General features: G+C 56.0%; 2 protein-coding genes across 2 annotated transcripts in view; one reads left to right on the top strand and one right to left on the bottom strand.

The window, feature by feature from the left end:
• The window catches only part of LOC137675626 (uncharacterized), a 139872-nt gene that overhangs the window by 72743 nt on the left and 44080 nt on the right, over positions 1-23049 (top strand). Inside the window, 1 exon segment of the mRNA XM_068421815.1 lies at positions 178-186. Within this exon segment, the coding sequence (XP_068277916.1) occupies positions 178-186 (9 nt within the window).
• LOC137675635 (deleted in malignant brain tumors 1 protein-like) lies at positions 1214-23048 on the bottom strand. Its single transcript, XM_068421825.1, has 17 exons — positions 22955-23048; positions 21552-21893; positions 20274-20591; positions 18946-19275; positions 18040-18369; positions 17112-17441; positions 9880-10170; positions 9432-9761; positions 8591-8770; positions 7648-8041; positions 6837-7102; positions 5651-5980; positions 4211-4549; positions 3377-3545; positions 3011-3159; positions 1493-1822; positions 1214-1374 (listed from the first exon to the last, which is right to left on the bottom strand). The coding sequence occupies exons 1-17, from the start codon at positions 23046-23048 to the stop codon at positions 1214-1216; spliced, it is 4683 nt and encodes a 1560-aa protein (XP_068277926.1).

The raw sequence follows: 23049 nt of genomic DNA, 5'->3' as shown, positions 1-23049 counted from the left end.
GTGAGATGCAGATGGATCCCTCCTGGCCCCTCAGGACACGCCGTGTTGCAGGACCAGGATGTACCAGTGCACACCATGCCGACATCTTGTCTATGGTGGTAGTTATGCTCCCAGGGATGGGCTTGGCACTGGGCGAGGACATCCTCGCTCCTGGTGTAGGCCACGTCATCCAGACAGATATGCCACGTCCCCTTCCCAAAGACACCACTGCCACGCCATTTAGGTCCCTGTCATCGTCGCAGACCGTCCCCCACTGCCTGGCATGGAGCACCTCCACCCTCCCAGCACAACAGTTTGGCCCATCCACCAGCTGCAGGACGGCTGAGCTGGAGTTGCCCATTTTTGTGGACAGGGAAATAGGTGGGCATGTGGTTGTAGGGCAGCCCCACATCCCTGGGCCACCCCCCACCTGCAGCACCCCACGTGCCTCCAGGGAAGGGCAGAGCAGGGCCAGCATTTGGGCATTGGTAGTACAAAAGGGATTGACATGGCCGGGTGCTGCCATTTTACCAGGGGGACACAACCCTGGGCGTGATGCCTGGCTGCAGGGTGCTGCAGGCTGCCCCAGGGTCATAGACTCACTGAACGGTTTGGGTTAGAAGGGACCTTAAAGACCAACTAGTCCAACTCCTCTTCCATGGGCAGGGACATCTTCCACTAGATCAGGTTCTCAAAGCCCCATCCAACCTGGCCTTGAACACTTCCAATGATGGGGCACCCACAACTTCTCTGGGCAACCTGGGCCAGTGTCTCACCATCCTCATCATAAAACATTTCTTAGTTACGTCCAATCTAAATTTACACTCTTTTAGTTTAAAGCCACTGCCCCTTGTCCTGTCACTACAGGCCTTGGTAAAAAGTCTCTCTCTGTCTGTCTTGTAAGCCTCATTTAAGTACTGAAAGGCTGCAAGAAGGTCTCCCTGGAGCCTTCTCTTCTCCGGGCTCAACAACCCCAACTCAGCCTTTCTCCACAGGAGAGGTGCTCCAGCCCTCTGACCATTTTTGTGGCCTCCTCTGGACTCACTCCAACAGCTCCATGTCTTCCTTGTGCTGGAGGCCCCCAGAGCTGGACGCAGCACTGCAGGTGGGGTCTCACCAGAGGGGAGTAGAGGGGGAGAACCACCTCCCTTGACCTGCTGGTCACGCTGCTTTTGATGCAGCCCAGGATATGGTTGACTTCCTGGGCTGCAAGCGCACATTGCCAGCTCATGTCCTACTTGTCACCCACCAGCATCCCCAAGGCCTTCTCTGCAGAGGTGCTCCCAACCCCTTCATCTCCCAGCCTGTACTGGTACTGGGGCGTGCCCTGACCCATGTGCGGGACCTTGCACTTGCCCTTGAGGTGAAGGTCCAGGAGATACACAGGAGTGAGAGCTGCAAGAAGCTCCTACGCCAGCCCTGCACGTAGCATCTGCTCCGAAGGGGGGCTGGCTGCCTGCCCCTGGGTACCCGCAGGAGCTCTGCCTCTGGCCAGCCCCATCCCAGCTCTCACCTGCGCACACCACGCCAGCGTCCTCCCCATGGTGGCAGTTGTGGATGCCCCACCTCTTGGCCCGGCAATCGATTAAGTCGATTTCATCCCCTCTGCAACTCACATCGTCCAGCCATATGGAGCCGCCTCCCCACCCAAACCGAGCTGAGCCGGGGGCTGAGAGGGCCACCCCGCAGCCCAGCTGCCGGCAGACCACTGCAGCATCGTTCAGGTCCCAGCTGTCATCGCAGACCGTCCCCCACTCGTTGTCATGAAACACCTCGACCCTCCCAGTGCACTCATTGAATCCACCCACAAGGCGAAGCCTGGGCATTCTGGTAATCCCTGAGCCTGAAAAATACCCAAAAATGGGCATTATTAGGTATATGCTTGTGCATCTTAACACCGGCTGGGTTGGAGAGGGCAGGACACACCCACGGCAGGTGTGGGTTGTGGTGTTGCGGTGAGGTTGAAAGTCCTTTGCCCTTTATCAGGGACTTGCAGCGAAGTGAGTGCAGGGGTTTTTGCAGGGTGGAAGGAGCTGCACAGAATCACAGAACAGCTGGGGTTGGAAGGGACCTCTGGAGATCATCTAGTCCAACCCCCTGCCAAAGCAGGGTCACCTACAGCACGTTGCACAGGGTCATGTCCAGGCAGGTTTTGAATGTCTCCAGAGAAGGAGACTCCCCACCCTCCCTGGGCAGTCTGTTCCAGTGCTCTGCCACCCTCAAAGTCAAGAAGTTTTTCCTCATATTGAGATGGAACTTCCCACGTTTCAGTTTGTGCCCGTTGCCCCTTGTCCTGTTGCTGGGCACCGCTAAGAGTCTGGCCCCATCCCCTTGACACCCGCCCCTAAGGTATTTGTAAGCATTGATAAGATCCCCCCTTAGTCTTCTCCAGCTGAACAGCCCCAGCTCCCTCAGCCTCTCCTCGTAGCAGAGATGCTCCAGCCCTCTGACCATCTCCATGCCCATCCACTGGACTCTCTCCAGTACCTCCTTGTCTGTCTTGAACTGGGGGGCCCAGAACTGCACACAGTTACTCCAGATGAGGTCTCACCAGGGCAGCGTAGAGGGGGAGGATAACTTCCCTTGACCTGCTGGCCACACTCTTCCTCATGCACCCCAGGATACCATTGGCCTTCTTGGCCACAAGGGCATATGCAGAAGATCCCTTCCACTACTTGCACCCTGAGGATGGTTGCACCCTGGTTCAGAGGTTGGGACAGGAGAAAGTGCACATGTCTCCACCTGAGGGATGCTGTGTTGGGAAGAAGGGATGCGCAAGGGTCCTTCCCAGTGTTTCTTCATGCTTTCCTTCCCCTTCCTTGGAACCTGCATCACCTAGGTTCACCTGGCGCTACCCACTTCTTGCCTTAGAGGAAAGGATCTTTTTCTGGTTGTCCCTGTCCTGACTGCTTCTGACTGCCATTTGACCTGTCCCTGGAGGTTGACCACGGCTAGGCCAAGGCTAGACTGGTAGCAGCTAGCTCAGAAGTGGTGCCATTCATGCTTCACCCCATGAAAACATCTTGGATACCTCCAGTGGTACCAGAGGCGTGTCTTAAGCCACGCTGCTTTTTTTCCAGCATATCATATTTTTCCATATCTCTGAACACTTCGATTTTAACGTGGTTTTTACCGATCTGGGCAATTTGTTGGCCAGCTTGTTGCCAAACTGTTCCCAGCCTGCAAAAGGATGAGGCTTGGTCAATCTTACAGGGAAAGCATGCAGTGAGGGTTACCTGAGCACACAACGCTGGCGTCTTCCACGTGGTTACATGCGTGGTGTCCCCAAGGCTTGACTGGGCATTCAGCGAGGGTGGCTTCTGTCCCGAGGCAACTCACCCCATCTAGCCAGATGGGGCCAGATCCTTGCCCAAAACCAGAGAAACTTGGGGCTGACACAGCTGTCCCGCAGTCCAGCTGCCGGCACACCACGGCCGCGTCGTTCAGGTCCCAGCCGTCATCGCAGATGGTCCCCCACTGCTGTCTGTGAAAGACCTCCACCCTCCCGGCGCAGCGGTGCGGGCCATTCACCAGCCGCAGGGCTTCTGAGCTTCTCAGGTCCAAGTCTAAAAACAGAATCAGAGGACAATAAATCCTGGCCATAAATGCCTGCCTGTCCAGTGGCTGGCAACATGGTGGACCTCCCCTTGCAAGGGGTCTTGCAAGGTCTTCTCCACCAGCACGTAGCATTTCTGCTGCTGCTGCACTCTGGGTCTGCATGCATGGACGCTTTTTGGGACAAGCCTGCTAGGACCATGCCCAGTAGACTGTGGACCTGGCCAGGTTACCAAGGAGCTCCCATGATGTGAGTATCCACATGGGGACAAGCAGGCAAGGACGCACCAAGTGCATCGTGCACCTGAGCAAGGAATAGCTTGGTGAAGAGAAGGGACTCCCCGAGGACTTGAGGCTGTGTGGTAGCACGGATCCAAAAAGAACTCCACAGGGGCAGCTGCAACCCTGGTGTGCCAGGGCTCTTTGCGTGCGATGGGAAGCCTGTTTTACAGCCTGGGGATTTCTGGGAATCCCAGGCTTGGGATTTCCAAACACTTTGCCTGAGGGAAGCCAGGGACTGGTAGACCTCGAAACGGAAAACACCTTGTGCTCCCTGGTGGGACCAGAGGAACAAGGGGTGGTTGAGCCAGGACAAGGAGGAGCTGGATGGGTGAATTTGATCAGACTGCATGGCCTCCCCCAGGGGAGGACTGATCCCCGACTCACCGCCACTGACCTGCGTCCGCAGAGCATGAGACGCCTGCGTGCCCCCTCGACTTGCAGCTCTCAGCACCCCAGAACTTGACCTTGCATTCGAAGAGGGCCCGCTCCGTCCCGGTGCACTCCACGGCATCCACCCAGATCAGGCCATCTCCTGTCCCAAACTGGGTAGACCCCGTGGCTGAGCGCGCCACCCCGCAGCCCAGCTGCTGACACACCACAGTGGCTTCGGCCAGGTCCCAGCCATCGGTGCAGATGCCCCCCCAGCGCTCATCATGAAACACTTCAACTCTCCCAGAGCATGAATCTGAACCATTCACCAGGCGGAGGCTTGCGAGGTCAGAAATGCCCGATCCTACGACAACAGAGAGCGTACACACGTTAAGGAGATACCTTCTGCCCCGTGAAACCTCCATCTGCCAGCGATGGGTTTACACCAGAGGCTGAGCAGCCATGGGGGTCAACAGCTTGTGGGTCAAGGATGCTCTTGCGATGACAGAGACGGCAGACCCTTGAGGTGTGATGTGAACTGGCCCAAGTGGTGCCCAAGGCTTGATTAGGATGGCCTTGACCAGACTATAGTCAATGCACCTTGTATAGTTTGCCCTCCTAAAGCAGACACATGGGGTAGGGTCCAGGCGCCAAGACGTAGGTGTCCTTGTACCATTTGGGACTCCTGGGATACCTCACCTGCCCTCCAGCTGCTGCTCCTGAAGGGCACAGGTTTTCCTGTAGGACCTCTTAGCCCAGCTAGGGTGAGATGTTACCTTCCCATGCTGGGGTGACTGAATTCAATGCTGACTGCCTCAGTCAGTGACGCCCAGATATTAAGCAAAGTCCATCCTGATATTAAGCAACCTGGTTGCAACCCAGTGGCCCCAGCTTCTTAACAGCTACTAAAAAGGGGTGTGGGGTTCCTCTGGCAGAAAGTCAGAGCTGGAGAGGAGAGAGAGGGATGGGAGATGGGCTCTCATGGGCTCATGCAGCTCTAAGTATCACAGGGTACATCTACCATGGATCAACCAAAGGTGTTGGACAGTCCTCCCTGACCATAATGGGAGAAGACTGATTTGTACTGCAGTGTGCCCTGCTGTGAAGAAGTAGGTGGCCATGTTGTAATATGCCTGATGGGAATGGTCTCTGGCCCATGCTAGCTGCCAGGACTTGTGATAAAAACATCAGTCAAAAGCGTGCTGGAGACCATATTTTTAGTGATAGCAGTGCAAATGGGCAAGGTGTTTGTTTTTCTCGGACTTCAACGTCTGTGTACATCCCTCTTCCACCAGGAGGGACCACGATTTCAAAGCAAAGGGTCTCTGGGCTGGCTGCAAACTGTTCCTGCCTTGCAAGCCCTTGCACCCGTAGGGGAAAGCAGAGTCAAACCCCCCCCCAGTGCAAGAAGGAGCATGGTAAGGTTTGCCACGGTGCTCCCAGTGCCACGACGGGCGGTGGTTACCTGAGCACACCACGCCAGCATCTTCTGCATGCTCGCATCCATGGATGCCCCAGTTCTTGGCTCTGCAGTTGGAGAGGGCAGCCTCCGTCCCCACGCAGTGCACATCGTCCAGCCAGATGGGTCCCTGTCCCTGCCCGAAGTGAGCCCGCCGCGGAGCCGATACCACCACCCCGCAGTCCAGTTGCCGACACACCACTTTGGCATCCACGAAGTCCCAGCTGTCATCGCACACCGTCCCCCATTTCTCATTGTGAAACACCTCGACCCTCCCAGCGCAGCGACCTGGGCCATCCACCAGCCGGACTGGGGCAGAGCTGGAAACAGCCGAGCCTGCAAACAGGCAGGGAGACACTCAGACCATCCAGCCCCACTGCGGGAAGAGGAAGGACCCCGCGTTTCAGCACACACACGGAATCACACAGAATCACACAGAATCAATCAGGTTGGAAGAGACCTCTGAGATCATCGAGTCCAACCATTGCCCTGACACCACCATGTCAACTAGACCGTGGCACTAAGTGCCATGTCCAGTCTTGTCTTAAACACCTCCAGAGATGGTGACTCCACCACCTCCCTGGGCAGCCCCTTCCAATGGCTAATGACCCTTGCTGAGAAGAAATGCTTCCTAATGTCCAACCTGACCCTCCCCTGGCGAAGCTTGAGGCTGTGTCCTCTTGTCCTATCGCTAGCTGCCTGGGAGAAGAGGCCGACTCCCACTCTGCTACAGCCTCCCTTCAGGTAGTTGTAGACTGCAATAAGGTCACCTCTGAGCCTCCTCTTCTCCAGGCTAAACAACCCCAGCTCCCTCAGCCGTTCCTCGTAGGTCAGACCCTCCAGACCCTTCACCAGCTTGGTCGCCCTCCTCTGGACTCGCTCCAACACCTCAACATCTTTCTTGAAGTGCGGGGCCCAGAACTGGACTCAGTATTCAAGGTGCAGCCTCACCAGTGCCAAGTACAGAGGGATGATCACTTCCCTAGACTGGCTGGCTACACTATTCCTAATAGCATGGTCACATCACCTCTGAACCTACAGCATCTCCCCACCCCGTGGAGACACTTCTTAAAGGGCTTGGAGGTCCTTGACCCAGCGGCAAGTGGGGTGAAGCTGGCACCTTGCTCCCAACTGGGATGGGGGAAATTACTGGTGCATCCTGACCCGCTGCTGGTGCTGGTGTGAAACGCACCTGAGCACACCACGCTGGCGTGCTTTCCGTGGCCACAGCTGCTCTCTCCCCACTGGCTCGTCTGGCATTTCATAAGGGTCGTCTCTGTTCCCTGGCAGTTCACATTGTCCAGCCAGACGTGCAGGGGTCCAGCACTGAAGTTTGCCCCCGCCGATGCCGACAGCGCCGTCCCGCAGCCCAGCTGCCGGCACACGACCTCGGCGTCCTGCTTATCCCAGCCGTGGTCGCAGACGGCTCCCCACTCCTCCCGGTGAAGCACCTCGACCCTGCCAGCGCAGCGGTGTGAGCCGTTTGCCAGCCGGACATGAGCTGGCTCAGGGATGATTGAGTCTGAGAACATCCGAGAGATTTATTAATGCCTTCAGATGGTGGCCAATTTCCCTCCATGCTTATCGTATTGAAATTAAGCTCCTGGCCCCTCTTCAAGCTATCAAAAAGCATGGAGGGCTCCCCGGCACCACCCAAAACATCCTCCCAGGAGCACCCTGCACCAGAGCATCTCCCTGCAGAGGGTGGTCTGCACTGGTCCTGCATCCTCCTGGACCCCAGCCCCACTCCCTGCAAGAATTGTTCGCTGGGTGGGTTGCTTTCAATGAGCTTCCCTGCAACGAGTTGGTCCTGTTGTTGGGGCTGGAGGGTTCCCAGAGGGGTGGGAAATAGGGATCCCTGCAGGAATGCCTCCCACCACCTTAAATAAACACCTTGGTGTGGGAAGAGCAGCCCTCCGATAGGACCATCAGCTGCAGGGAGGGTCTGGGAAAACCCCACTGGCTGCTGATGCTGACCCCTAGTCTTACCTGGGGGCACAGACCTGCCATCATGACACCCCCCACCTCCCGCTGCCTTGCGTGGAGTGATGCCGAAGGAGCATTGGTCACCTGAGCAAACCACACCAGCATCTTCCCCGTGGTAGCAATTATTGTTGCCCCATGGCCGTGCCCGGCAGGCGGACAGCGTGCTCTCCATCCCCGTGCAGTTCGTCTCGTCCATCCAGATGATGCCGTCCCCGCGCCCGAACTGACCCGCCCCGGGGGCTGACAGCGCTCGCCCGCAGTCCAGCTGCCGGCAGACGACCTCAGCATCCAGCAGGTCCCAGTTGTCATCACACACGGTCCCCCACTGCTTGTTATGGAAGACCTCGACCCTGCCAGCGCAGCGGCTGTCGTAGTTCACCAGCCGGACCTGGTCGCCCTGCACATCGTTACCTAAAAGAGGAAAATATGGGGAAACGCCAACACGCTGCGACCCCTGGGTAAGGAAAACTGCCCTGGCACCTTCTCAGGTCACTGGGCATTGCACCAAGTGCTGCAGGCTCATCTGATCACCGCAAAAAAGGAGCTGGCTGATCCCCCGTGCCTGCTGGCTAAGGGGCGAGAGGCTGCAAGCTGCACCGTGGCAGCATCCCACCCACTGGCATCAGCACCAGCTCCTCCAGGAGGACACCCAAAATTTCTCCAGCCCCCCCCCAGACACCCCACGACACGCTGTGATGGAAACACCCATGAAGAGGGCACGTTGTCCAGGGCTGCTTGCAGAGACGGAAAATCAAGGTGATGGACCAAGACCCACCACTTCTTGTGCTGTGTCACTCCTGAGGGAGTTACCTGTGCACACCACGCTGGCTTCTCTCCCATGGTGACAAGTGCCGTTGGCCCATGGCTTCGCCTTGCACGCAGAGAGGGCGGTCTCTGTGCCCTCACAGCTCACGCTGTCGGGCCACATTTGCCCACGTCCTCGCCCAAAACGTGACCCACCGGGTGCTGACAGCGCCGTCCCACAGCCCAGCTGCCTACACACCACTCGAGCCTCGTCCAGACCCCAGCCCTCATCACACAGGGCTGCCCAGGTGCCGTTGTGGGTGACCTCCACCCTGCCGTCGCAGCGCGTCGAACCGTCGGCCAGGCGGAGCTCAGCGGCCACGGACACCCCCGAAGCTGCCAACGACACACAAGGGTAAGTGCACCGGGAGAGCCATGGCTGTTTCTGCTCCAGCCTGAGCATCCTCTGTGCATGGTGAGCGTCCAAACTGGAGACCGAGTACCTGCAATGCTCAACGTCCTCTTAAAACTGAATTTTGAGGGGTGGCTTTGCAAAGAGGCTTTACTGCAAAGTCACCTTATTGCAAAGCCACTTTCTTGCTCCCAAATGAATGAGCTGAGCTACACACACATCAAAAACTCCATCAAAAGCCCTGAAATGCAGGTGATGGGCAAGACAGACCTGGCTTGGCTGGATGGGCAGGAACTAGGGGGGGTGAGTTATGCCTGCAGAAAGCTTTGCATGGTACAGCCTAGTTGCCCCCCAAGGCAAACCAGGCTTTTTGGGGTAGGTCCTCGGTAATTCATGCATGCGACTGCAAATGAACAGCCCTTTGCTATTCCTGCAGCTCAGCACTAGATTCATGGCAGCAGGAGGTGGGCAAAGGCTTTGCAGGGCCACTTGCCTGCCTGCGTGCTGCAAGTGCTCCCCAGAGCTGCGAAGGGGATGCTGCAGACGAGCGCCCTTGGAGGGGATGCAGGAACCATCTCATGATCCCTTAGGAAACCCTGAAAAATCTGATGGTGACCCCTCTTGCACCCTGAGGTTGAGCGTTACCTGAACATATCACTCCAGCATCCTCCCCATGGAAGCAGTTGTTTTGCCCCCATGCGCTGGCCCGGCAGTCGAAGAGGGAGTCCTCCGTGCCGGTGCAGTTCACCTCATCCAACCAGATGGGATCGTGACCCCTCCCGAAGTGAGCCCCGCTGGTGGCTGACAGCGCCATGCCACAGCCCAGCTGCCGGCACACCACTGCTGCGTCCACCAAGTCCCAGCCGTCGTCGCAGACTGTCCCCCACATGTGGTTGTGGAGCACCTCCACCCTCCCGGCGCAGCGGTTGGGGCCGTTGAGCAGCTGGAGGGTGCCCAGGGTGGTGATGCTGGAGTCTGCGGGTACCCCAAAAGGGGAACAGTCGGAGAAGGGTTGTGCGTCACTGCAGGTACAGCAGGAGGGGATGCAGGGGTGGAGGTGGGGTGCAGCTGCATCACTGCCATCTCTGGCTACCTGAGCACTCAACGCTGGCATCCTCCACGTGGTGACAGTTGTGATCCCCCCATGGCCTGGCTTTGCATTCGAAGAGGTCCCTTTCCTCGCCAGTGCAGTTGACCTCATCCAACCAGATCTGTCCTGTCCCTTCTCCGTACCGAGTTCCTGGTGCCACCGACAGCAGCGTCCCGCAGCCCAGCTGCCGGCACACGACGTGGCCCTCAGGGGAACCCCAGCCGTCGTCGCACACTGTCCCCCACGTCCCATTGTGGAGCACCTCCACACGTCCGGCGCAGCGGCCGGGGCCACCTGCCAGGCGAAGGAGTCCCCCTGGGCTCTCAGCAGCTGCGCCTGCAAAGCCAGGAGGGAAAAGAGGAGGGGAGGAGAAACCCTGACAGTGGATGTGGCTAGGCTGCTCAAGCACTTGAGATGGATCCTGGCCCCCAAAAAGGGTTTCAGAGGTGGTGTTGACCGTCCCACACCTGCCCTGGGCATCTCAGATGGTCCTGAGTATCTGTTTGTAGGCAGCTGAGCCCCATCTTGGCATCTAAATGCCTGAATTAACCCCAGTGTGGATCCCACACCCCAGGAGCCTTTTTCTTGCTCATGTAGTAGACAGAAATATGGGTATTTGAGCTTATGCATGTTTTTGTACAAACATCCAGCAGCAAAGATGCAGCTTCACCATCAAGAGTGGGTAATGCCTTGGGGTTCAGCTGCGTGGCAAGCTTGCAAGGACGGGTGGAAAAGTGCTTGAACTAAGGGTCTTGGCAATGTGCAAGACCCACGGCGTGAGATCACCGCTAGTCCCATAGGCACACTTCGCAAGAGTGCTAAGAGTGGTGAGACCTCACCTCGAATCTTATGTACAGTTTGGGGCCACTCACTACAAGAAAGACATCGAGGTGCTGGAGTGAGTCCAGAGAAGGGCAGAGAAGCTGGTGAAGGGTCTAGAGCACAAGTCTGATGAGGAGCGGCTGAGGGAACTGGGGTTGTTTATCCTGGAGAAAAGGAGGCTGAGGAGAGACCTTCTCGTTCTCTACAACTACCTGAAAGAAGGTTGTAGCAGGGTGGGGCTTGGTCTCTTCTCCCAGGTAACAAGTGATAGGACAAGAGGAACCAGCCTCAAATTGCACCAGGGGAGGTTGAGATTGGATATCGGGAAAAATTTCTTCACCGAAAGGGTTGTCAAACATTGGAACAGGCTGCCCAGGGCAGTGGTGGAGTCACCATCCCTGGAGGGATTTAAAAGCCGTGTAGATGTGGTGCTGAGGGACATGGTTTAGTGGTGGGCTTGGCAGTGCTGGGTTAACAGTTGGGCTTGGTGATCTTAAAGGTCTTTTCCAACCAAAACAATTCTATGATTCTATGATTCTAACTGAAAGGAGACCATGCAGAAGGGAGCTGTAACTGGATGTTAGTCACATGGAGAGATCAACTGGATCAGCAGAAAAACAAGTTCAAGAGGGATACGATTGCGTTGTGTAAATAAGCTTTTTGACCGTGGATAATGATTTCCGAAGTGCTCAGGCACTGATCTGTGCACGGATCTGACTATCAGCAAGCAAAGGGCCAGACGTAGCACTTGGGAAGTCACAGGGGCCAGAAATAGGACAAAACAGGTTAAAAATCAAATCCCTGAGTCATTCAAATATGAACAGCATCTGGGTAGCTGTGGCACGCTGGGTGCAGGCGTGCGTAGCTCAGGTCTTTATTCGGGCTGCGTAGCGGGGAGCAGGAAAGCGTCTTTGCAATGAAGTGTCTTTGCGATAAAGCCCCTTTGCAAAGCTGCCCCTCAAGATTCACTTCTATGAGGAGGCTGAACCCCAGGCCCTTTCTTAACCATTGCCATTAACCGTTGGCATGATGTTGCTCTTGCAGCAGAGCTCTTCCCCACCCTTGCACCAATGTCTGAGAGCAAACCATGGCTGCGGATAAGGGACTTGTAGGGTCTGCGGCTTCCTTACAGCTCTGCCTGAGCACAAGGGTCATGTCTCTTGCCACTCTGCCCCATTAGCACAAGAAATCGCAGAATCATAGAATCACAGGATGGTTTGGGTTGGAAGGGACCTTAAAGACCATCTAGTTCTAACCCCCCTGCCACAGGCAGGGACACCTTCTACTAGACCAGGTTGCTCCAAGCCCCATCCAGCCTGGCCTTGAACACTGCCAGGTAGGGGGCAGCCACAGCTGCTCTGGGCAACCTGGGCCAGGGTCTCACCACCCTCACAGGAAAGAATTTCTTCCTCATATCTAATCTAAATCTCCCCTCTTTCAGTTTAAAACCGTTACCTCTCGTCCTGTCACTCCATGCCCTTGTAAAAAGCCCCTCTCCCGCTTTCCTGTAGCCCCTTCAGGCACTGGAAGGTGCTAGAAGGTCTCCCCGGAGCCTTCTCTTCTCCAGGCTGAACAAGCCCAATTCTCTCAGCCTGTCTTCATAGGATGAACAAATGTTCCATTCCTTGTGCTGCACAGCCATGAGCCACCCAGCTTTGTCCTGGCAATGTGGGTCCCTGCTTGGTCACCCCTCCATCATACAGGGAGCCGCCCCTCTTAGTGCACAGTGCTGTTGGGTTTGGCCAAGCCCCCTCTGTGCAGCCATACCATGAGTTTGCCATGCAGAGTCCAGGATAAGCCAAGATTAATGCAGGGCAGGAGGCCACGGCCAGCTGTGAGACAGCTTCAGGACTGGGCATGCTTCCCTCCACTCTTGTAATAATCATAGAATCACAGAATGGTTTGGGTTGGAAGGGATCATAAAGATCATCTAGTTCCATCCCCTCTGCCATGGGCAGGGACACCTTCTACTAGACCAGGTTGCTCAAAGCCCCATCCATCCTGGCCTTGAGCACTTCCAGGGAGGGGGCAAACACTTCCAGGGAGGGGGCAAATGGTCACAAGCCTTTAATTATGGGGCACAAGCCTTTGATTATGGGACAAAACCATGTTGGCAGAAGCAGACCTGCAACGCATGGCTCTTGGAGTGCAGCAGAGATAGATGAGCTCCCAGCTTTGCATAAAGAAACCCTTTCACCCACCTCCAAAGCCATCACAAGCCATTCCCCCCTGCCCCAGACCCCCAAGTGAAACCCAGGACCCCCAACAAGCCTCTGCTGCACTCCATGAAGCACTAGTTGAACAGGCTGGAGGAGCCGATGTGGCCGATGGGCTCCCTGCGGTCAGCAGTGAAGGCGAACGCCACTCACCCCAAAGGCATGCCATCAGGAGGAGGGTCCCCACGCTCTTGGCTCCCCTGCGAGTGGGTTGGTTTCTGCCCCCAGGGCGGCTGGACAAGGGATGGAGACTGCCTGGCATCCCCATGTTCACAGCCTGACCACGGGCTGGAGGCTGGAGTGGACTGTCCTTGTGGGAGATGTCAGCTGAGCCTGGTGTCCCACTGGCCAACTGGGAGGGTAAACTGGGATTTCTGCAGCAAGCCCTCCTCTTCCTCTGCCCTGCTCCCCCCAGGAGCTTCACCTCCTGTGAAGCTCTGCCAGGAGGTGACGCGCTTGTTATCATCTTGCGAAACAGCGAGCTGTTCCAGGAAAACATGGAGCAAACAAAACCCTCTCGACGCTCGGGTTCCGTTCCATACGTGCCAGACCCTGCGGGCACCTTGGCTGCCCTGACGCGTCCTAGTATCTACTTTTGACAAGCTAAATCAAGCCTTTGTGCACAGAACTGGGGAAATGCAGCTACATTAGCTTCATTAGAAAGTGTCTTGTTAGGTTTTGGGGTGTAAGGGACCATCTGCTGTGAGAAAATAGGTTACTAAAGGCTGGAAATGGCTTTACTGTGGAGGCTGGAGCCAGCACCTGCACTGTAGCTGTTTGCCATCAGGCAAGGCTGGACACCGTGATGAGAACGGGTCTTGCACCCACCTTGTGATGCTTTGGATGGCTCGGTCGGGTTTGGAAAACAAAGGGGAACTGCAATTTTCTTATCCTACTGTGGCTGCACTTGCAAGACCCCAAGGGTCCCTTTTGGAGTAGCAGTTCGCTTCCAAATTGCTGTTAAGCAGATAACACTCCAGGCACGTCCCTTGCAAATCACTGCCCCAGGCATGTCCCGAGATGCCGAGAAGATGGAAGAGTTTGCTGTCCTCCCATCCCCTTCATGGTGGCACGCTGAAGTTGTGCAAGGAAAGGGCCCGAAGCCAGAGCAGCATGACACTGGAAAAAAATGAGTTTTGCAAAAGGGTCGTCAAATTAACATCACTTGTTGCTCCAAATGGGAGGGTTCAGATGGAGGTGGGTGCTGTGCTGGTGGTGCTTTGAAGATGGGGCTTGCATTGGGCAAGGATGAGACCCCTGCCAGAAACAAGGTAGATGGTTCTGCTGGTGTCTGAAGAAGCAAAAGTAGGGCATGTGGTAGGAAGAGGACAAGCATGGCCAGGAAGGTCTCAGGCTGAGTTTAACCTGTTCAGCCTGGCAAAACCTGAGAGGGGTAGTAGAGTGGAGAGTAGGTTGCTGCCTGTAGGAAGATCAAACAGGAGAAACCCAAACCCCAGTGACATGCAGAGCTAGGGCTGAAGACCAAAAGGAAAAGAAGAGGTGTACTAAACAAAGGTACAAGAATGAGCAGGTGAAAATTAGGCTAGAAATGAGTCAAAACATCTCATAAAAAGTAGAGCAGTGGGGAAAGGTGACTGCATTCATTGTACCGAGGCTCAGTGAGCCTGAGGACTTTGTTCCCCTTCTTTGCAAACAAACAGGCCAGCAGCAGATTCCTGACACGGACTGGCATGTGAATGCCGTGAACTGTCATAGCCTGACATGGCTGATGCAGCTCTGGGCATGGGCGTTTCTGCTGGGGCTGTTTTCACCATTCAAACAGTCGCTTTGGAAGTGAGTCATGTCCTGTGTCCCTTCTGCTCCTTTTGAATTTGGGTGTTGTGTCCCCCTGGGAAGTCTGGAAAAAACCCTTCTTGAGATACTGCAGTCCCTGCAAAGCATTTCTGCCGAGTAGCCCATGGCCTGAGCTCGGATCTAGCAGGTGCTGGTCCTGCATGTTGGAGCCATGAAGAGCCCCAACTCATCCTGGCTTTATTACAAAGACCTTCTCCAAATGGTGGACATGTTTTATTGCATAAAACTGGGTCCAAGCTCCTGTTTTCCCCTGTTCTGAGGACACTCTACCCAGAGCTAGAAGGAGCCCTGGGCCTTTGATGTAAACTTTGGGACAGGTAAGGCTGGAGGACCAGGTCTGCAGGGGCAGCCAGCAGGAGGATGAGAAGGCGCAAGTGCTAGCAGGAGGATGAGAAACCCTGAAGTCCCAGGAGTGATGGATGTCCATGGAGGAGCAGAAGATGACCTTGTGGCCATGTGTTGACAGGAGACACCCAGCCAGGGGGGCTGTACGGCTTAGGACAAGCAGCGAGACACAAACTGGTCATGGCTGCCAGCCGCTGGCTGGGAGGGATGGAGAGGTGGGAGGCTAGACGTGAAGGGTGTTGAAATACATGCTGTGACTCTTTGTCACGCACATCTTCTCCCTGCTGCCTCTTGCATTGACTCTTCCCTTCCATGCCCTTGTGCGGCGATCAGCTAGGCTCGCAAGGCACACCTTCATCACAACCTGGTCAAGCTCCTGGTCCCCTCATTCCCTTCCCATGGCACTGCGGCGTTCCTCTGACCATGGCGCCTCCTGGCTTCACCAAAGCGGTGGATGGTTTGGGGCTCAGACCCGACTCTGTCAGTTGTTCCATTAGGAATGTGACCCTTCCTTGTTGGTGGCCAGGACAATGTCTCACCCAACGTTAGCAATCTAGAGTCTCCTGTATCTGATCTGATCATCTACAATCCCTCTATCACCAAGGGGCCTGTTCTTCCACCACTTCCACCTCGCCAAGTCACGCCATATCCCTGAATCTGTATAATGCTGCACTCTCGTTCTTTCAGGTTTCAGGGTTTTTTTACTGGTATTCCAAAGTGAATTGAATAAATACAATGGGTGAGGGACTTCTCACCCCGTTCTGGGCGAGTTCCTCACTTCCACGGGAGATGAGGGGAAAAGGTATGATCCCGTTGGGAATGCGCTGAGGGTGATGGCACTGGGTGCCGCTGCAGATGAGTCTGCAGGGGGTTGTAGGATTATAGGGAGCTATAGGGCTGGGAACGAGGATTACAGCGCTTATAGGACTGGGAATAAGAGGAGTCTGTGCAGATGGGGTTAGGATGCTGAAGCCTACCCGGAGGACCAGATAGGGGTTAATCTGAGAAGACCTTGCTTGGAGACTGAGGGACTTTGCGGTGCTGCATGGAGGAACTGGGACCCACAGAGGCTCAGTGCAGTGAGCTGAGGGCTATGGGGCACACGGGGCAGGCGTCTCTGCTCTGTCAGAGAGGGTCCTCTCTGCTGATCATCACAGCAGCTGCTCTGCTCTTCTAGCTCCACAGAACAGGTTCTTCTGGGGTCCTGAGGGAGCCTTGCCTTCGCCACCAGGAGCGTGGCTGCCTAAGCCTCTGATGACGTCCTGGCATCCTCTGTCTTCTTTATGAGTGGCTTATCTGCAAAATGGAGGATCAGGGTGATGCATGGAAGGTGCAATCCCCAGCCCCAGGTTGGGGTGCATCCATGCCAGCCAGGAGTGCAACCAGCTCCACAAGCAGGCCAGGTGCACCACATGCTGTGGTCCTGCTCTTACTTGGGGAACGTCCAGCCCGTCTTCCACACCTTGTCCACAGGTACAAGACCAAGAGGGTCCCACAGAGCATTGCCCCTGTGCCAAGCAGGCCTGTCAGCACCGAGCAGGACTGTATAAGGTCTGTGGGAAGAGAGAAGCTCAGAGGGGTTGGTCGGATGGCCTGACCCCTTCTGCCTCTCTCACCCTTCTCTTCTGCTGCACATTCTTGGGGACTTGCAGCATCCGCCCTCACTGCCCTCCTGGGGGCTGGGGCTCATCAGCGGGAGTGACAGGTCACCCTCTGCTTCAGGAGGGTGGGAGCATGGACACCCCCTCATTGGGCTAATGCAAACAGAATGTGTCCACCAGGGATGCTCAGATCTCCACGGCCACTGAGACACCTTCACCCAGTTGGTCCCACTCCGCTGCCTCGCAGACGCTGCCTTCAGGTGCCTCTACCCTGCCCACCTAATGGCTCCCACCAAAAACGTTTATGGCAACACTTTTCCCTGCCTAGGAGGGAGCCAAGGCTGGGATGGAGGTAGGAGCCTTTACCCCACCATGTGTCTGCACTGGGTTGCCCCCGCTGCAGACAGAGCAGATGATGGGGGATGCTGGCACTCACCTTTCTGCTCTGTGCACACCACGCCGGCTTCCAAACCGTGCCTGCATGGCCCTGGACCCATCTTTCTCTGCTGGCACTCCAGGAGCAGAAACTCGGTCCCCTGGCAGCTCAGCCCCTCCAGCAAGGCACGGCCGTCCCCGCGGCTGAGCTGGGCTCTGACGGGTGCCGACTGGGCTGGCCCACAGCCCAACTGCTTGCAGATCACCTTGGCTTCCAGCAAGCTCCAGCTGCTGCCACACACCCCATACCAGGTAGCGTTGTAAAGCACTTCCACCCACCCCGCGCAGGAACTGGGACTGTCTTTCACCCGCACCTGCAAGGGGTTTGTGCCTGCAAAGAAGAGCAGAAGGGGGTGAGGTGGCCCCTCTGAGAGCTTCTGACTTGCTACCAGGCATTTTTTTTCTGGTGCCCTGCTGAAGGCAAGCCACCAGCACCTGTGGCCAGCTACAAGGCATGGGTTACCTTACTCCATACCCTTGTACAAGATGCCTTAAGCAATGTCACCGCAGGGCTGGTGTCTGTGAGATGGGGCTCATGGGAGGCCCACACCCACCTCCCCGGTGGCACTGGACTCCTGTGTCTAGGAAAGGTGCACCTGGATTGTTTTTTTTTTTTTTAAGCAAGGCTTTGCCCATCACAGGATGCTGTCATTGATGAGCCAGAGGGACATAGTCTAGACTATATCAAAATCAGTTAGGTGAACAACTCCTGTCTAAGGCAGGGTGGCATCTTTGCTCAACTCCAAGCCAAGTGGCTGGGTGAAAGATGACTTCTACTCTGATGCTGGGGATGGGGAAGAGTGAACAGAGAGGAAGGAACCTGGCACAGCCCTGGGGTAGAACAGCAGCTCCAACACCCGTCAAGCCTTCCCTTGGATGGACACCAACCATCCTGGCTCCCCGCCTCGCTCCCTGCAGCTTGGTGTTACCTGAGCATACCACACCAGCGTCCTCGCTGTGGCCACAGTTGTGCTCTCCCCAGCTGCCCAGCTCACACTCGGTGAGGATGGACTCGGTCCCCGTGCACCGAACTTCATCCATCCAGATGGGATCTGACCCTGGTCCGAAATGAGCTGAGCCTGGCGCTGACAGCGCCATCCCACAGCCCAGCTGCCTGCACACGACGGCGGCATCTTCGAGGTCCCAGGTGTCATCGCACACGGTACCCCACTTCTGGTCGTGAAGGACCTCGACTCTACCCATGCAGCTGTTCGAGCCGTTCATCAGCCGCAGCTGGCGCTGCCCCGAAGTGTCTGCATCTGTGAAGGGAGCAAGGGGCATGTTCATGTCTGACCATCATCCACGACTCCAGCTGGGCTTTGCAACATGCTAAACTGCAGGAAAATCACAGCATCCTTCCACGCGTGCAGCCTCTGTCTGCCTGGGAAATGTGCTACACCATCAAGGCTGGTGTAGGGATTTGCTTCTTGTTGGGGTGGATAAAGAGGGGTCGCTCCAGAGCTTGGGGCTTGGAGCTTGACAAAGGGTCCTGGGGTGAGTATGGGATGGTTCTGGGGTCAGCAGTGACTATGGGAGTTGGGAGGAAGCATTGCCCAATGAATTTGTGTAGCTAGAGCTATCAGAAAGGGGAGAAGTAGGAGAAGGACTTGCTCTTCCTACACAAAATCATTCTAGTGACACTCTGGGGTCTCACAGCCTGTGCCAACACAGGGAAGAGCATCACCCACTGTGGCATTCATACCCTTCTCTTGATTTAATTTTATTTTTTTAAACTAGGGTGGGGTAAAGGCACCCTTCCCTGGCTACCTGGGATGTGATTTTGCTGATCCTGCACCCCAACCTCCATGATACTTATCCCAACTAACGTGGGTCACCTGAGCACACCACGCCAGCGTCTTTCTGATGGTCACAGCTGTTGGATCCCCACGGCCTGGCCTGGCAGTCGGAGAGGGCAGCTTCTGTCCCCGTGCAGTTCACGTTATCCAGCCAGATGCGGCCGGATCCTTGCCCGAAGTGAGCCGAGCCTGGGGCTGAGACGGCTGTCCCGCAGCCCAGCTGCCGGCAGACCACCGCCGCCTCAGCCATACTCCAGCCGTTGTCACACACCGTCCCCCACTGATGGTTGTGGAACACCTCCACGCGCCCCACACAGTGGCCGGGGCCGTTCTTCAGGCGCAGCGGAGCTGATGTGTTGGTGGCAGTGCCTGCTCGTGACATGAGACACAAGGGAAGTGTCAGACCAAGTGTCCCCCAAGGTGCCTCTTCTTGCCACCGTGGTCAGCCCCGTGCTGGAGGATGCTCCCCTGTGTTTTGCACAGGGAGGTTCCCGTGTCCACACAGAGCCATTGAGGAATATCTAACGTTTGGGGCTAAATAGCTTAGGTGAGGGCAAAAACCTCAGAGCCTGTACACGTTCAACATGAGCGCAAGCAAACCATGAATGGTCGCAATCCTTTATTTTAGTCCTCCCGGGTGGCTGTCCATGAATCCTTCCCATGGCTGCAGCAGCCCCCAAAGGGAGGGACTTTCTGCAGACCACTGTTGCCACTGCCCCTGCTTCAAAAAGATTTCAGCCCCCCCACCAGCCCCATCTTTGCACAGCTTGTGGGCTATTGGTCCCCATGGTGTGGTGGGTTGGGACCTTGCTAGGAGCATCTAGCACCCAGTCCTGGTGCTTCCCCTCACTCCTTGGTGCCCATGCGAGCGCGCTTTTTGCGTGCTGCCCAAAGGGCATCGTTCCTTTCCTATTATAGAATCATAGAATTGTTTTGGTTGGAAAGGACCTTCAAGATCATCGAGTCCAACCATTAACCTAACACTACCAAGTTGCCCACTAAACCATATCCCTCAGCACCACATTTACTCGTCTTTTAAATACCTCTAGGGAACGTGACTCAACCACTGCCCTGGGCAGCCTGTTCCAATGCTTGACAACCCTTTCAGTGAAAAAATTGTTCCTGATATCCAGTCTAAACCTTCCCTGTCACAACTTGAGGCCGTTTCCTCTTGTCCTATCACTTGTTACCTGATTATCCTTACTGCTCCTTACTTTCATGGACCTGTGTGCTAAAGAGTGCCAGCATGGCACGTTGTAGGAGATGGGACAAGGGGGACAAGGTGTCCCCACCCAGGTGTCTGCTGCCCAGCCCTTGGCTGCCGCTGTGAAACCAGTACGAATCCTGGGAGTGGAGCATGATGTTACCTGTGCACACGACGCTGGCATCTTCTCCATGGTCGCAGTTGTTGACACCCCAAGGTCTGGCCGGGCATTCGGACAGGGCAGCTTCGGTCCCCACGCACTGGACGTTGTCCAGCCAAATGGGGCCCGATCCCTGGCCAAAGTGAGCTCCGCTGTAGGCTGAGACTGCTCTCCCACAGCCCAGCTGCCGACACACCACGCTGGCATCGGGGAAGGTCCAGTCATCATCACATACGGTTCCCCACTGGTGGTCGTGCATCACCTCTACTCTTCCAGAGCAGTGGTTTGGGCCGTTCACCAGGCGGAGTTCTGCAGGACCGGCGTGGATGGCCGTAGGGTGGCTGGATGAGTCTACAGAGGGCATGAGAGGTGGACCATGAAAACCCCCTTGCCCTTCATTTCTGCAAGACCGTTCTACACTCCATCACAGTTGTTGACTGTGCCCAGTTGCTACCAACGTGCAACCACCTTGAGACTGGGATGATGCCACGTGGTCCTAGCAACCCGTGGTCTTTCCTGCTGTGGCTGGAGATCCTGAGGATCCTGGGACAGGAGAAGGAGGAAAGCTTTTTTACCTGGTGTTCATGGGCCACCACGTTCTCTTTGCAGGTGGAGGTGCCAGCTGGGAGGGCTCAGCACACCCGTGTGCCGATGTCTCTTGGGACAATTCTGGCACCGGTGGCTCCAGCATCTACCAGTCGCTGTGAGCGCCTCCACCTCGATCAGCCACCAAGGTTCCAAGCTTTTGGAGTCCCACAGTTTGTGGCCATAAAAGAGTGCTCTCTAGCTGATTGTGGCTCGTCAGAGGCAAGTGCATGGAAACCGTCCTGTCCCTCGTGTTGGTGACGGGGAGGAAGAATCTGGGTGTTTCCTCCTGGCCCCACTCTCCTCTGCCTAAGGCTGCGTCTCACAGTGCCTGCCTGCAAAACACAACGCGTCTCTAGCCCTGTCTGTGTTCCCTAAAAAACACAGCCAAAGCAAGGCGCGCAGGCTCCTGCTCACCACGGAGGTGTGCGATGTGCAAGGGGCCCCTACGCCTCCCCCAGAGGGGGTTCAGCATCTCAGGAAGGTGGAATTAGCACAATGTTTCCAAGATTGCTTCCCAAATTGCTCCCTAGCCTGCAGTCCCTTGTACAGGACAAACCACAAAACCATCCCTTGCTGGGGCCATGGGTGCTCTGCACCACAGGGAGCTTTTGGAAAACTGGGGGGGGCAACACTCCTTGCGAGGGAACTGCTTTGTGGACCGTGGGTTGTCATCGTCCCTGCCCCATAATTTCTGTGGGGCATTACCTGAGCACACCATGCCGGCATCTTCATTGTGGTGGCAGTTGTTCTTTCCCCAGCCCTTTGTCCTGCAGTAAGACAGGGTGACCTCCATCCCCGTGCAGTTGACATTGTCCAGCCAGATGGGACCGGACCCTGCCCTGAAATGCCCGGCCCCGAGGGCTGACAGCACCATGCCACAGCCCAGCTGCTGGCACACCATGCCAGCATCCTCCAGGTCCCAGTGGTCATTGCACACCGTTCCCCACTGGTTTTTGTAGAAGACCTCAACCCTGCCAGCACAGTGGTGCAGGCCATCTAACAGGCAGAGGGGAACCCGCTGGGAAGCAACCGGGTCTGCAAGAGGGATATGGAGAGGGTCTGGTGTGGAAGAGCAGCACAGGGAAAGGCTGTGTCACTTGCACGAGCTTCATGGAGCCTCTGCAAGCGGCAGTGGCTTATATGAACCATGGACGTGCTTCTCCTTTGTCTCAAAGACAAAGAGAAAAAAAAAAATAATCCAAGACCAGGAGAGAAAATGCTCTGCAAACCCCCTTTTTGAAAGACAATTATCTTTAAAGGGGCTTCAGGTATTTTTTTTTGCTTAGTATTCCCAATCCATGAAACGGAAAACGCTGCCAGCTGGATTGAAAACTCTGGGAAACTGCAGAAGGGAGTAGCTGCTGTCTGAGGGAAAGGGGGGTCTGTCTACGTGCAACCCGCTGCTTTAATTAGTGATTTGTGTGATGTGATAGGCAGTCTGCACAGCAAATTGACCCATGGCCCCTAGCCGAGTGGAGCTGAGTCTTAGAGGAGGGTATTGAATGGGCTGAAACTACAGCAAGAAAGGTAAATATGAGGCGGTAAGCGCTGGAGTTGCCCAGCCACTGTGGAATGCCTGGGTTAGGGTCTAGGTAGAGTCTGCAGCATCTCCTGGAGAAGTGGATGTAAAACGAGGCAGGCAGAGGCAGAAAAACACAAGAAAAGCACCTTGGCATCCCACTTGCAGCACAATGGGTCACCACCCGGAAAGCCTTCATGTCTTCAGGGCGCAGAGCAGAATAAATGCTCCTGTTTGCGCTGGGGAGGGGAGAGGACTTTGTGTCCTTTGTAAACGAACTGGCCGGCCCTGAAGAGGTGGCCAACACAAATAAGCAATTTCTGGTCTTGACTGTCACCGGTTGGTAAGGCTCCAAGCATTTCCCAACCGTTCTGTCCAAGGGCAGCAGCGCAGGGGCCAGGTTAATTAGCCAGATAACAAGGTCTCCTTCCCCATCCGCCGCTTTCTCTTCCTTTTTAAAGGCTGGTGGGTCAAAGGAAGCTTTGCCCCATCCATCTGCAAGCGCAGTCTCCCCCATTCCTGCAGATCTCTGACCCTTTCTCCTAGGATGCTCATTCCCCATGCGAGAGCCACTCACCACAGAGGCACGCCAGGTAGATGAGGAGCCCCGCTCCAGCGAAGCCAGCCAGGTTGCTGTGCAGGGACAGGAGGCAACGTCCCGAAAACCCCATG

The sequence above is a fragment of the Nyctibius grandis genome, chromosome 36, assembly GCF_013368605.1.
Source record: "Nyctibius grandis isolate bNycGra1 chromosome 36, bNycGra1.pri, whole genome shotgun sequence".
NCBI lineage: Eukaryota > Metazoa > Chordata > Aves > Nyctibiiformes > Nyctibiidae > Nyctibius > Nyctibius grandis.
Note: the sequence above shows the minus strand (reverse complement) of the source record. Positions and strands in the feature narration are given on the sequence as shown.